The sequence below is a fragment of the Crassostrea angulata genome, chromosome 1, assembly GCF_025612915.1.
Source record: "Crassostrea angulata isolate pt1a10 chromosome 1, ASM2561291v2, whole genome shotgun sequence".
In the NCBI taxonomy this organism is placed as follows: domain Eukaryota; kingdom Metazoa; phylum Mollusca; class Bivalvia; order Ostreida; family Ostreidae; genus Magallana; species Magallana angulata.
The window spans coordinates 314,531-329,935 of NC_069111.1; the positions used below are offsets into that span (position 1 = coordinate 314,531).

Sequence of the window (15,405 nt, forward strand, 5' to 3'; positions counted from 1 at the left end):
ATGCGTATCGTTATGTCCATCGATGTGAGCATCGATATTAATCGTTACTTTGATGATCAATATCGATAAGTCAATACATTACTTTACAACGATTTTATCTTAATCTTTTACAAGAGATTTTGCTTTTGTTTTCAGCGTATCTTTCTTAATATAACAATTGGTTTTGTCGCTTTCTTCACTGATATACACGATAAACAATTGAAATTGAATTTTGTTTCGGTTATAATATAATCGCGAACTTTTTACTCGAGCATTGACCCTCATCTCCTCAAAGCCGCTGGACGTGATTGTACATTACATGTACATGTAATCTTCACTCTGAAACAACGGAGAATTTATAGCTCACTAATCAGTGTCACAAAACTAAAATAAAACCAATCGCTCCTTGATATCCGGTTGTAAACAAAGGGAACATTCATCATCTTAATGAGGCTAACGACTTTTAATAAACAAATCGCTGTATATAATTCACGTTGTATAACTGTGTTGTATTTAATAAACGAATCTCTGTATATAATTCATGTTGTACAACTGTGTTGTATTTGACGATGATTTTAACTGTGTTGTATTTGACGATGATTTTAACTGTGTTGTATTTGACGATGATTTTCTTTTGAGGTCACATTAGACAGGCAAACTACGTATTAACTTGGATTAAATATGTTCTAGAATCAGTTACATAAATTGAACTTGTTATTTTGAAAACATTACACGCATTTTAACAACTTATAAGTACTAGTATGCTCGTATATACACGTTGCATGTTCACATTCAGCTCTGAGTTTTGATATCATGTTTGTTTTTTTTTAAGAAAAAAAATTCCTTAAATAAGTTTACAAATTCTATTACAATAAATTTTACATATAAATCTTTACATTATACACTTTCTTACCTTCTCTCTACCTGGAATTTCTTGACTTATATAATACATAGACTTATATAATACATAGACTTATATAATACATAGGCTAGGAATCATCCAAGGAGGCTCCCATAACTTCCTGGCGCCTATTATAGCCATGATGGCGCTGGAAAAATGGAAATGTACCGAGGAAGAGTTGCACATTGACAGCATAAGTAAGTTCTTCAAGAGTTGAACATTGACAGCATAAGTACGTTTCTGCAAGAGTTGAACATTGACAGCATAAGTAAGTTTTTTCAAGAGTTGAACATTGACAACATAAGTAAGTCTCTACGAGAGTTGAACATTGACAGCATAAGTAGGTTTTTTCAAGAGCTGAACATTGACAGCATAAGTAAGTTTTTTCAAGAGTTGAACATTGACAACATAAGTAAGTCTCTACAAGAGTTGAACATTGACAGCATAAGTAAGTTTTTTCAAGAGCTGAACATTGACAACTTATGTAAGTCTCTACAAGAGTTGAACATTGACAGCATAAGTAAGTCTCTACAAGAGTTGAACATTGACAGCATAAGTAAGTTTTTTCAAGAGCTGAACATTGACAACTTATGTAAGTCTCTACAAGAGTTGAACATTGACAGCATAAGTAAGTTTTTTCAAGAGTTGAACATTGACAGCATAAGTACGTTTCTGCAAGAGTTGAACATTGACAGCATAAGTAAGTTTTTTCAAGAGCTGAACATTGACAGCATAAATAAGTCTCTTCAAGAGTTGAACATTGACAGCATAAGTAAGTTTTTTAAGAGCTAAATATTGACAGCATAAGTAAGTTTCTCTAAGAGTTGAATATTGACAACATAAGTAAGTTCATTGAAGAGTTGAACATTGACAGCTTAAGTAAGTCTCTACAAGAGTTGAAAATTGATAGCATTGTGAAGTTTAAATAATAGTTGAACATGACAGCAGATTTGAACATTGGCGGCATCGGCAAATTTGTTCAAGAGTTGAACATTGACACTGTAAGTATATGTTTTCAAGCGAAAAAAAAACAAGCAGTATTTTTCTCCAGTTTACTCTAGCTTTGACAGTGACGGCAGGTGTTTGTTGACAAACATTGATTTTAAGCATCATATAATTGAGTTTGTTAAAGAGTTGAAAATCAGCCACTTAGCACTGTTTGTTTAAGACGTAAATTAACACCATATTTAAGTTTATTAAATGATTGAACAAATGTAAAATTAGTTTGAACAAGATTTGAACATTGGCAGCAATTGTATAAAACGTAAATGGTGATACCATAATAAGAATTGGTTGCATTCTCAATTTGGGTATAACCAATGTCTGATTTTCTCGTTTTGTTATCTTCGAAATCAAGACCACTTTGATAATTACCGTAACTATGTTAATGCATCTTCGCTAGCCAAGGGTTTCTGATCCGCAAGCGGTGCGGATCAGAACCCTTTGGCTAGCGAAGATGTTGTTAATGGCAAATCCTATTTCATGCATTTTTTTTTCTTTTCTAGGTGTAAACAGCAATTATACAATAACTATTGACAGAGACGAGGTCTGGCAGAGGAGAATGCGAGAGGTATACATATTTATTTCCAAATCATGTGATATCGTTACCCGTTCATCGTCATTCCTATTGCGAAAGACATATCCATAATTTTATGGTGTATTCTCGAGGCGGAGGTGACATGTTTATTAATACTTATTCCAGATCCAAGGAAACTTGATGCTTGCCTCCATCGTTCAGTTAGTGCTGGGGTGTACGGGCCTGATGGGTTTCTTCCTGAGGTATATCGGCCCCCTCACTATCGCCCCCACTATCTCCCTCATTGGTCTATCTCTGACCGCTGTAGCAGCCGATATCAACCAATACCACTGGGGGATCGCCATGCTGTAAGTAACCGAACAGTTATCATGTGTAACTGTAATAAATAACATATTATGTGTAATGCAGATATCCACCAATTTAACCAGTACCGATGGAGTGTTGTCATACTGTAAATTACGTAACAGTAGCATAGTTTAACTTTTAGATATAACGCACATGAAATACAGACTTCAACCAGTACCACTGGTAATGGCTGTGGTGTAAGTTACATAACTGTAATATAGTGTAACTGTTGGTAATAATGTACGTTTAATGCAGACATCAACTAGAACAATTTTGATATTGTCTTGTTGTACGTTGTGTAACGTTTTATCGTGTAACTTTTAGTTATTATATAATGTATAATAATATAATAACATTGCACAGATATTGATCGTCATATACCTCATTAGATACTCTTAAAATTGACTATAACGTTGTAAGGTGAAATTGTCGGCTTCGTAATTTTGAGAATGACAATTAACGTTTTTTATGCAATAGTGTAATTTACTTTGACAAGGAAATAACGTAGCAGTTTAACTAAGTATTTCATATTGACCTTTGAGTTGTGATACTCTGACTAACCTGTATAACGTTACAAAATATGTAATGTAATTGATGTAATACCCTTCTAATGTAATAAAGGTAATCTATGTTATGGTTTATTAGTAATAAAACCACACTGTGAAAGTAATTAACATAACATACAATGTATAATAGTATAATACCAAAATATAGTTGATTTGTAACTTATGACTTACTTATCAGCTTGCATTATGCTATAAATATTTTTTTTTAAAAAAGGAAAAATACAATCACTATATAACTTGTTCATCGTGAAAATGTGACATTAAAAAACGATTAGAATATCCTTAGAATAGCCCGTTTTGGACTATAATGCAGTCATACGACTGTTCGTAGACATAAGTGATATCAATGAATGGACATGAACGAAGTTTCAATAAGTAATGCATTCCTTCGTTTCTAAAGCTATACTTCATCCAAATATTACTGTTCTGGTAAGCTCGTATGACATGTGTGATATAAAAAGAATTTCTCCCTTTCATCTCGAGTGGCAATATACAGAATATAAAGAGTAGAGTCCGCCCTGGTGTACAATCTCCAATCGTATCACCGACCAAAAACACCAATAAATTTATCAAATAAATATATAAATCGTTATTTTCAGAACTCTGACGCTGATTGGCCTATTCAGTTTATATCTGGGCCGTGTAAAGGTTCCGATCCCTAGCTTCTCTAGAGAAAAGAAATGTCACATGACGACCTATCCAATTTTCCAGCTAATGCCGGTAATATTATACGGCTTTCATTAGTCCTACTTGAACTTTTCATTTAATATTCCATACATAAATTCATGAATAGCATTTCCGAATGTAACATCTCATTTTATGTTTTAAGGTTATTCTCAGCGTGGCTCTGTGTTGGATTCTCAGCTACATTCTGACGGTCACTGACGTCATATCTCCAACCATCGTCATCAACAACAAAAACACCACCAATCTCGCGCGCACTGACGCCAGACTTGACGTGCTCAATACAATGCCCTGGTTTTATTTTCCTTATCCATGTAAGCAATAAGATAACATACAAATACTGATTTCAATTTCAATTTTTTTATTGCAAAAGACATATATACGTCTTATAGCACTTCTAATGATGAACAATACAAACAAAAATATAGGCAAAATGGATTTGAAACAAATGTATTACAGTTATATATCCACATAAGAGCTTTGCTATATATAAAAGATGAAAGAATTCTTTAGCCCAATCTAAATTCTAGAATATATTTTTAAAATTTCTAAATGTAGACAAAAACATCCTTAAACCTACGGGCAAACAAATTAAGAAATGTCAAACATTATATGACGAACTGTCAAGTATTCAGTTAGTGTTTGTGTATTTTGCAGTCCAGTTCGGCACGCCCACTGTGTCGGTCGCCGGGTTTGCTGGCATGCTGGCCGCCACCATCTCCTCCATCATTGAGTCCGTGGGCGACTACTTCGCCGCCGCCCGACTGTCTAATGCTGAAGCGCCACCGCCACACGCCGTCAATCGTGGAATCGCCACAGAAGGCTTCGCCAGCATTATCTCGGGAATGGTTGGCGCGGGGCATCCTACCACCTCATACAGCGGAAACATCGGGGCCATAGGAATCACAAAGGTAGGAGGCTCAGAAACACTTCTACAGCAGTGTACTTTTCACTCAGTTTCCCTTCTTTTTATACTGCTGTGTGTCCTGGCCTCAGAATCTCTTCCACTACATTGCATTAATCATTAAGGACGACTTTCAGTGAGCCTCTCTTTCAGGTGGCCAGCCGGCGGGTGTTCCAGGTCGCGGGGGTCACCCTCCTCCTCAGCGGCATCATCGGTAAATTTGGCGCGGTGCTGACCCTGATCCCGGACCCAATCATCGGTGGGACGCTGACGGTGGTGTTCGGGATGGTGGGGGCGGTGGGGATCTCCGTACTACAGTTCATGGACATGTCCTCCACCAGGAATCTGACCATCCTGGCCTTGTCCATGATCCTGGGGTTGATGGTACCTCAGTGGTTACTGACCCATCCGAACTCCATCAATACGGGTAAGGTCTGGTCTGACTCTACACGTGGAGCTTGTTAAAGTCATCAAATAATGCCAAAATACTCATGCAGCTCCCCTTCCTCATCTAAATCTTTTGAAATGATGAAACACCTTGATAGAAGCATACGATATTCAATTTCCAGTTGATTGTTTACATGAATACGACATTCCTTGAAAGCTTGATACTTTCAACAATTGAAGTTAATCACTAAAAAATCCAATACTGACATATATGGTATCTAAATTTCATTAGCTCATTTCTTTTTCAAGGAAGTGAGGATTTGGACCAAGTCTTGGAGGTTCTTCTGACGACCGCCATGTTTGTGGGCGGGGTCATTGGGTTCATACTCGACAACACTGTGCCGGGTGAGTTTTAAAAAAACCTTTCGAGATGTTCATTTAAAAGTGCTTAATAAAATAAAGTGTGCACTTTTTTAAAAATCAAAATAATTTCAGGAACTAAAGAAGAACGCGGGCTTTTAAGATGGCGAGAAACATTAGAAGCGTCGCAAAAGAGGCGAAAGCCTGTCCAATACAACATGCCTTTCGTCACAAGAATCATCAAACGAATAAAGTGCTGTGTATACTTCCCAATATCTCCGACATTCAGCAAAAGTCCCTTAACTTGTTGCAAGAAAACCAAAAAACAGAAAGCCTACGAACTCGATGTTGTTACTACAGACATTAAGCCAGTGCAACAGAACGGGGGTGGGACATGAGAGAGAGAGAGAGAGAGAGAGAGAGAGAGAGAGAGAGAGAGAGAGAGAGAGAGAGAGAGAGAGAGAGAGTGTGTGTGTGTGATATGTTATTGAATAACGTAATCACGCCTATACTATAGAAACCAGTGTTCCAATGCTTGTGATGATTGATATGCAGGTACATACATAAAAATAAAATAAATAATGTAGCGTGCTGGTGTTTTCACTGGAGAACTTATGTAACAAAGAAATGTAAGAACTTATATTCTCTATGACTTTATTTCACGATTTACCAGAGAAACATCATTCATTGTTACGAATGTGTGATAGCGAAATTCCACCAAGGGGCCAACGTTCACGCTCTAGGACGAGGCTCTGTCGATCTTGGCGCATTTTTTTTACATTAAAAAACGATGTCTGACAACTTTCTGTTATGACGTTTAAAAGATTACTTTCGGTTTGTCCCTATGCGATTTTCAAATTAAATAGTGCAAGTCAAAATGAGAGCATACAACAGGTCTTCCCCCAATAAAATATGATAAATTGAAATAATTAAGCAAAACAATTACCTAATGGATAATCTCAATTCTCAATCCCTCAATCCATCATGTTGCATTCCCCTACAGCAAACGTTTGTTTACATTTTAAAGCGGCGTAGTAATACACAGTGCAAAACAGAAAAATCTCACACTGGACAAACTGATCTTACACCGGTAATATTGCGAGAAAAATTAGTAACGTATAATTAAATACATTTCATCAGTGACACAAATGACATATTGTTGGAGCGCAATAATACTATATTAAATACGATAATATATGGCAATAAGAAGCATTCAGGATCCAATTTATAAGAAATACGTGTTGGATTATACGTTCAACGGATGTACTTGAGTACTAATTTAGTAGCTTACTTCTCTGCCGTCTAAAAGTACTTTATTTGATCATTTTATCAATTTTACTTTGTTAATAAAGATGCTGTAAATAATATCAATGATAAAAAATATACAAACATATGGCTTCAGTGATTTTTTTGCTAAATTTTTATCAAGCATGATTAGATCGTAATATGGGTGAAATGAATGTGTCTCTTACACAGAATGTTGAAAGACAATAGCATTTAGAATACTGTGGTTTCATTAATATTCAAGGGTATCAATTTTCGTGGATGAAGTGAATACCACAGTTTCAAGGATACGTAAATTCGTGACCAATGACCCTATCAATACAAAATGAGAATAGAAATTGCACTTCGATGAACATTTAATTTCGTGGAACAACTAAACAACAAAATCCACGAAAATTGGTATTCAACAAATATTGATGAAACCTCAGTAGTGACAATATCTATATGTAATTACAAAACCAAATAAGTCAGCGACCAATGTCGACCATTTCTCTAAGGACATTCTGATGTTACTTTTTCCTATTATTCCTGTACATGTAAAGATTTTATTAAGTTCAAAAGTGATAAAATTTTAACTTTATTTAAAACAATATTTATAACAATAATAAAACACAAAACTTCTTTCTGTTATGAGACGTCCTCACTCTCATTAAGTAAAGACTTTTTCAAATTTTCACACTCTTCCTGTTGCGCGCGCATTCTCTCTCTCAGTCGACGGATACGTTCCTCTGTGTCTGTTTCCCCTGCGTTGACTGAAGTGACGGGATGGGCGGGGAACTGTGGCGTTCCTTGCCTTGTACTAGATCTATTCGTCTCATGGCTTTCCTCTTCACTTTCACTTTCGCTTTCACTAGTCTTTTCTTTTTTTATTGTGGTTAGTATAGAGGCTTCGAACTCGTGATCGTCCCCTGGCTCCGATTTAACTGTCACCCACTCGTGTCCAAATCCGCCGGTAGTGGGAAGGGAGGAATCGGCAACGTCCCGGCTTTGTTTGTTTTTAACCTCCGCACAAACTGTCTTGTCTTTACGACCCGGGGATGGAGGCGTCCTATTGACCACATTTGGTGCACGGGATGTCACAATAACTTGTTTCTTTGTGGTAGATGATGATTGAATTGATGAGCTACAGCTAGAGATGCCAGTATTACTAGTCATTGGAGTAATCTCGGGTGGGGATGCTGGGGGTGCAATGGGTGGGTTTAAATTTATGATCCTACTTGTGGTATTGTTTGAAAAAACGGGAACCGTTTTACTTGAGATATTTGGGAAGAGGAGAAGAGGCGTGGCCGGGGAGCGGGACACACCTTCACCACTGTTATTACCATGGATACCAGTGTACATCAGTTCGGGCTCGGTCGACTTCAAAGCCGCGCTTATCGTTGGTGTCTGCGACTTGTGGACCACAAATTGATACTTGGAAGTCGGCAACAAACTTTGCAGCTTTGGGATTGATTGAGAAGAGCTCCCGACCACTCGGGTGTTTGTGTTGTTCGATGAACTAGTTTTGGGGAGAATCAATATTTTGTGCTGAGGTGCGGAGCTCATTGTCATGTAGACAGGGCCGGGCTGGGATAGCGTCTGGCTGTGCGACTGGGGCATGGAAGTCTGTACTTTGTTTGTGATGTAGATTGGACTTGGTTGAGATAACGTCTGATTTCGTGATTGAGCTAAGTGAGGCTGTGATTTACTTGTCATTTTGTCGATAGATTTTAGTTTCCCTAGGTCTGGGATAACAGTTATGGCCGGTCGTTTGGTGTTATCTGTAAAGTGAGTGAGTTTAGAGTGAGGCGCGTGCTGTATAGTTGTCACTCGTACGTTAACATTGTCTTCTTCTTTCTTTTTCTGCAACTTACTCGCCAACTCTGCAGAATTTTTCGCATTTCCTGACTGACATGATGTTGAAGCTGTCGTCTGCTGATGGCTGAATATCTTGGTCACAGTGTCTCTCAATAAACTCTGAAGAACCTTGTCGTCTTCGTCTATAGAATGTCTATTGAACATTTCTGGGTTAATCAAACTTTTCAGTTTCTGCGCGCAGCTGTTTTCCGGACTAGGCATAACTGCAGTTGGTCGTTTTTCCTCGCTAACACCCTGAGCGGCGGTGTTTAGTGGTTTCGTCTCCTGGACGTTTGAGAACGAGTCGCTCTCTTGAGGCGAGTCTTTCTCTGCGTCTGACGACAAGCTGAACACGCTAGTTATCTTGGGCAGGAGGTCGCCATCCGTGTCATCCACTGGCTCAGACTTAATGACAGGAGTCTCCATGGTAACCGAAGGTTTATCAGTCTTTGATGCGTCGGACACTTTGTCCATGACGTAAGCTTTCGGTATGACCGTGGAGCCGTCGGTGGGGATAAAGATAAGTTTGTTCCCGACACTGAGCTGGAAAAACTTCACAAACTTTTTCTCCTTCGCCAGTTCTTTAACAGTCTTCATGATTTTGTCTTGACAAACAGGGATCCTATCCTTCAACTGGTTCATTTGCTTGTCTTTTTCAGTGTTTTCCATAAAGGTGTTCAGCGAGGTCTCGATGTCTTTACTGACTGGTTTCTGGTCATTTTTACATGAAGCTATCACAAATGCGTTCGAATCTCCAGCATGTTTGACTTTAAGTTCTTTCTTTACTGACAATGACCCGTAGTTTTCGGCTCTGTTTACTATTCCCGGTTCCTTTTTTACTGCTACACTGAATGGCGAGATCTTCTCCTCGATAATTTTAGTATGTCTATCTAATTTTATTTTAGGAGTGCTTCTCCTTGGTCTAGGTTTATTGTTCAGATTCGGTAATTTACTCAAATCCGTGTAATATTCACGAGAATAGGTGCCGTTCGGCTTACAGTGCCGGCCAGAGAAACTCAGTTTTACTGCTTCCTTCTCCTTCTTGCAGGGCTCTAACACCGGGGGTCCAAACTCATCCAGTGAACAGTTTTCATCCCCACTCTCTGTGCTCTCCGAGTCGTGATGGGAGAGGTTGGGTGGGCCGGGATAGGCGTCCCCGCCTAAATTTTCACACTTGGCTGGCAGGTACTTCAGATACTCATAAGGTCGGAGTTTTTTCTTCTTTGTCCTGGCCCGCTGAGGTCGCGCGTGCTTGGGCGCTGCTTCTTTCTCATGCCGCTTCTGGTTGGTTGTTCTGACAGAGTGAACGTCCTTTACATTCTGGTGCTCCAGGTGTTCTACCAGGCGCTCCACTGCCACGTCTTTTAGCGGGTCCTCATTCATGGAGGCCCCTCTCCTCGGCGCTTTCAGCGTCGGTACGTATTGGGCGGGATTGATGTAATTAAGGTTCACCTTCCGTTTTCTTTGGGGCCGATCTGACTTTTGTGTTGTAGAGTCAGTTGCATTCTGGGTCGTTTCTGTTTCCTGTATTACATCTTTTTTGTCATCAGTTGGTACTTGAATCCGAAATCTCGACAGCATATCTTTATCAAGAATGTTTCTAATCATAACATAAGCCTTGGGAATGTGCTTCCTGATGTTGCTGTATAATACAAAGCCAGGCTTGGACTAAAAGAAAGAGAAGAGGGGTGAAACGTTACATTCAAGTTTGATGTAAGAAGTATAGATAAAAAACACAATACATCCGACGAACCCTAATACTGCACACATCAGTATTTCAGTATTTTTTAATATACAGTAAAACACGCTTATAAGGAAGTCCTAGGGACGGACAATTTTACTTCGTTATAAGCGTAATCTTTCAAGTTTATAACATGTAATAAAGTCACGGGGAATGAAAATCACTTCGCTATAGGCCTAAGCGTCAGTTCATTATAAGCGTGTTCGCTATAACCCTGTTTTACTGTATATAATTGCATTAAAAACGCTCCCCTCGTGAGCTCTGTGTAAAATGCTTGAAATACACTGAAAATCTACATGTATGTCGGCAAGTAATGACAATGATGTAGCCAAATTATTTGCGTTATTTTTTTATGTAAATTAAATGAATATGACTTCTGCATGTTACTTCTGACAGAAATGACTTTTTTGTAGACAATATACATGATAACACAGACATCGTAACTAACTCCTCTATTATTACAACAAATAGTTTACTTTATAGTTTACCTTATATTTTATTTTGCAAAATAAGAATATACATACTGGTGTATCAGTTGAAGCGAACACTGGATTTAAACATCTGGAAAAAAAATAACGATTTATTTCAATTTAAAATTGAAGACTCTTGAAGTTTGTTCAAAGCTACTTGCTGTTCAATAAATGGTCATCTTCAGATTTTTTGGGAATAATTAAAGGGTCGATATTAGATGACTTTTTCGTTTATTAGGGTTACCTCGTCACTCACCGTTTCTTTATACAGCACTGTTTTTTGGAGTTTTTTCCGCCAAATTGAGGTTTGTCTTTACAGAATGTACACTCGCCACAGTTAGAAGTCAGGCACCCCTGCAAGTAATAAAACAACACGGCTAAATTAGTGAGACTCATTAGCTCGTGTCCAGTTAAAAAAGTTTTATTACTGGTGAGACCATTGCTGTCAATAAATTGTCTCACATTTTCTGTTCAAATTTGTTCAATTGATGCATTAGGATATTCATACACGTATATTGAAGGTAACAATTTTCCATTTTTATTGCATAGAATGCTTAGCTACGATATTTTATAATGGTAAACAAAATATTGTATAGCTAAGAGCGAGCTGTTGCTCTACATAACACTGTGGAATCATCAATTGATCGTGAACCACTGTTCCTGGCTTTTGTGGGTAACCCTTGCCCACCAATTTAACTCCCCATGATCGTATATACAAGCATTTGTTTAATATTTATCAAAATTATCCCGAACTTGCTAATTACAAAATACGTGTGTTACAACGAAATTTGTAAAATTACGCACTTCGAAAAAAAAAATTGTGTGCGTTAATTTTGGGACCAAGTCTCAAAGTGCGTTGATTTGGTCAAAAAATTAACGCACTTTGAAAAAAAATTTCAGAATGCGTAATTTTTTCAAAGTGCGTTGCCACATACGTCCCCGCGAAACAGGAAATTTTTGTCTTCCCACGAACATTGACCCCATGAATAAAATAGATTCCACAGTAATACGAGTAAAAAGAACCTATAACTTTCTCCTTTGTGTTAGTTATGCAGCTAATCATTCGTTGAGTTACAAGTTAGAAATGAAGCTTATAATTCTTTGTCACATGTATATAACCAAGGTACTACCAAGTATTAGCTTACAAAGGTCGTAGAATGGTTAAGCTAGCTTGGATTCGGTCAGATTTTTTCTTACTTTCTGGTTAAAATATATAAAACGCAGAAAAACCGCTTTTAACGCAACAATTTTTTTTTCTTGGTTGAGCATTATAAATACCTTTGGATTTAACTTCACAGCCATCATTAAAACACAATATTAAATACTGAAAATTCTAAATTTGTGTAGCTCAAAACATGACCATCCTTCAATCATAAATTATCATTCATTGGTAATTTGTTTTATTCTTAAAATGTTCAGGAAAATGTTAAATCAAAAGTCAGAAAACTATCTCTCTCATTCTATCCCTCTCCTAGACCGAAATATCTGACATGTTTCTGGGTTTTTTAAAACGATTTTGCTATTTTACTTGGCAGGAAAACGTCATTACCGGCGAAATATTCGCCGCCTCCAACTGGAATCGGCATTCTCGGCTCGATTTTAAATATTTGCGAGTTGATTCAAATGTTTCACTCACAATCAATTAATCAAACGATGATTCTTCTTCTCACTAATATAGTTCTATGGGTTCTTACATCCCATATACAGACTGTTGAACACATTCAGACATTCTGTCAATCTGTTTGAAAATTTGATTTTTAATTTGCATTTTTGAAATCTTGCGAGAAAATAAATCTTCTACAATTATTTATCAATGTAATTTATCAAAACATGCAGTATAATTTTAAGTGGTATTCGTGACTTTAAAAATATATTTAAAATCGAGCCGAGAATGCCCTTCCTTTTGGAGGCAGCGAATTTCCAGTTTTCGTACAAGCGCAGGTTCTGATGTTTTCCTTGCAAGTAAAATATCAAAATCATTAAAAAGGCCAGGAAAACATTAAAACATCCAATCTAATAAGGTTTATGGTGGTTTTTTTTTTAAAAGCAGTTTGAAGAAAATGCATGTATGTTAATGCAAGTCAAAATTCAAAACGTAATCATCATATTAATATCCATAACAAAAATGTAGGGGGGGGGGGGTGTCTATATTAAATGTACTTTTGTGTTTCCAATACTGAGTATGATTTTATAGGTGTCCACTGTGGTTTTACCCTTGCCCCTGGAATAATTCTAAACACACACACACTGAAACACGGTTACCATGAAAGTCATAGCTCAACACCAAATAACAGTGAGGAGTTTACAGTCTCGGATTATGTACAATACTGTCACGTATACTTTAATTCTCAAGCTTTATCCGACACCTCCTTCCGGGGAGGGGTAGAGGGTAGATGGTGTAGATCGAGGAGGGAGAGGGTAGAGGGGCTTGTAGAGGAGGGAAAGGTAGAGAAAAAGTGGAGGGTAACAATCAGGCAGGTTTGGGAATGTAAATTTGAAACTCTCGTGCACTAATATAAATTGATGTTGAAAGAACAAGATAAATAATTTTATAGGTTCAAATAATTTTTCGGCAATCTATTGCACATACATGTAGTTAATCGGAAAATGGATAACGGAACGATGACTATTGAGTGGACATAGACAAGTACTACATAAGCAGAGTGTGTTATACTGATGAGAGGAAATGATATAGCACATCTATGGACCACTATATGGTGATTACCTCACAGTTGTGGCACCGCCTCTTCTTCACGCGACTCATAGTTTGATGTCAAAGTAACGTTACCTTATCAACCCTAGGAAAACAAATGCATAACGGTGAACTCAATGTTGTTAAAAACAGACATTTTTATGGTACAATAATCACGTGTTTTTTCCCTAATAACGACTTAACAAAAAAATATTTCTTATAGTAAGTAACAGAAATATTCATCGCCCGTGCACTGCCCGTGCTGGCGCTATAGCCAACAATGTTTCAACTGAAGTTCTTGGCAACAACACAATTTTGCAGGATTTCCACGTTTTTAACGATCGATATAATCTAAAGAAGACATTCATCAAAATTCATATGGTTATTAAATTTAATGCATGAGCACAAAAGCAAAACCGACCTTTCTCAATTTTCTTTTCATTTGTTTCAATCTAATAGTGACATATTCCGGAAATTTCTTTACCAACCGAATCCATTTTTGTGTATACAAACAAATCGGGTCGTTGACCATAATATATTTCTTGAGCGAGTTATGTTCTGTCGGTAAATAAAAATAATGTGAAATCATGTTGTATTTAATATCGGTACAACAACATTCACGATACCAGTCAACTCTAATCATTTTATCCTGTCCAAACGCACATAAATACTTCAAAACAAAGATGGCGTAGCCTCCATTTCACACCGGCTATATTTAGATCGACAATGACCTCGTGTTTACATTTTGAACGAGTCTTTAACATGTGTATTCGGAATGTCAATTTAACGTAAAAATGAGTGTTTATCGTTAAAATTAAACAGTATATTTTTTAAACATAGATAAGTACACTATGTAGCTATGTAACAACTCAACTCTGACAATATTATTTAAAGTAATTCCTTTTGAGGGTTTTACGTAGCATGGTCGGGTTCAGACAGAATATAGTGTACAAATACGAAGGGAGACTGTTGAATTTACAAATTAAGAGAAAATTTCTTGTATAAAATATCACTGTGAGTGCAAATAAATAAAGCATATACTTACGTGTTTCTGTTTTATTGCTCCTGCATAAATCTCACTGGAACATAAAATCAAAATGGCGGTCATATATAGATCTATATCCGCTTCCGGAATACGCAACAACCAAAACGCGCACATTCACACGCGGATTTTATCAATTATGGCAATTGGTTTTAAGAATTCTCGTACTTCTTTGGGTTATTTTTCAGCGTTCTGAATAAAGCAACCATCGGCCCAGTCTCTGTCATATTTTCTGCAAGGATTATTTACGGCTTGTCTCAATTGGCGTACAACTTAATTGTAGCTAACCCGGATGTAAGGAGGAATGGTGAAGTGTTTTCTTGCGTCTTTTATTGTGTTACGTATTTTAACTGTATGTTTTATTTTGTTTCAAAGATATTGTGACCTCTTTAGTGGACCACAGAGTGAGTCAAGTTTCGGCTAAAATAGACGAATCCTTCACAATAAACTTTGTGACTTGTGGACGTGATTTGCCATGCATGTATAATTGCTGAATCTCTTCTTTATGACCCATTTATAAACTACATGAAGTACATGTGCTGCTCTTATTGCTTTTACATTTTTACATTTTAGCGCACGGTATTGAAAAATCAATTTTCGTAGAAATATACAAGTACATGACTGTATATAATTAAATGTTTCTGTCTTATCAGTAATTTTCAGCATAGAAATTGGGA

The 15,405-nt window shown here is 37.1% G+C and overlaps 2 protein-coding genes across 7 annotated transcripts in view; one reads left to right on the forward strand and one right to left on the reverse strand.

Moving 5' to 3' along the window:
- Positions 1 to 6,250, forward strand: part of LOC128165210 (solute carrier family 23 member 2-like) — a 12,512-nt gene extending 6,262 nt beyond the window's left edge. For all 5 annotated transcript variants that reach the window (XM_052829520.1, XM_052829493.1, XM_052829502.1 and 2 more), the window contains exons 4-12: positions 968 to 1,077; positions 2,386 to 2,450; positions 2,583 to 2,764; positions 3,928 to 4,048; positions 4,158 to 4,326; positions 4,670 to 4,923; positions 5,070 to 5,343; positions 5,613 to 5,708; positions 5,799 to 6,250. In XM_052829520.1, coding sequence (XP_052685480.1) covers positions 968 to 1,077; positions 2,386 to 2,450; positions 2,583 to 2,764; positions 3,928 to 4,048; positions 4,158 to 4,326; positions 4,670 to 4,923; positions 5,070 to 5,343; positions 5,613 to 5,708; positions 5,799 to 6,061 — 1,534 coding nt within the window. In that variant the 3' untranslated portion in view covers positions 6,062 to 6,250. The remainder of the gene's footprint in view (positions 1 to 967; positions 1,078 to 2,385; positions 2,451 to 2,582; positions 2,765 to 3,927; positions 4,049 to 4,157; positions 4,327 to 4,669; positions 4,924 to 5,069; positions 5,344 to 5,612; positions 5,709 to 5,798) is intronic.
- Positions 6,251 to 7,507: 1,257 nt separating this feature from the next.
- Positions 7,508 to 14,876, reverse strand: LOC128165197 (uncharacterized). Of its 2 annotated transcripts, XM_052829463.1 has the most exons (5): positions 14,732 to 14,876; positions 13,720 to 13,792; positions 11,251 to 11,348; positions 11,049 to 11,085; positions 7,508 to 10,451 (listed from the first exon to the last, which is right to left on the reverse strand). In XM_052829463.1, the coding sequence occupies exons 2-5, from the start codon at positions 13,756 to 13,758 to the stop codon at positions 7,575 to 7,577; spliced, it is 3,051 nt and encodes a 1,016-aa protein (XP_052685423.1). In that variant the 5' UTR covers positions 13,759 to 13,792; positions 14,732 to 14,876; the 3' UTR covers positions 7,508 to 7,574. The 2 variants fall into 2 exon arrangements, with proteins under 2 accessions (XP_052685423.1, XP_052685432.1); XM_052829472.1 differs by lacking the exon at positions 13,720 to 13,792 and having other exon boundaries at positions 14,732 to 14,860.
- Between the last annotated feature and the right edge of the window lie 529 nt (positions 14,877 to 15,405).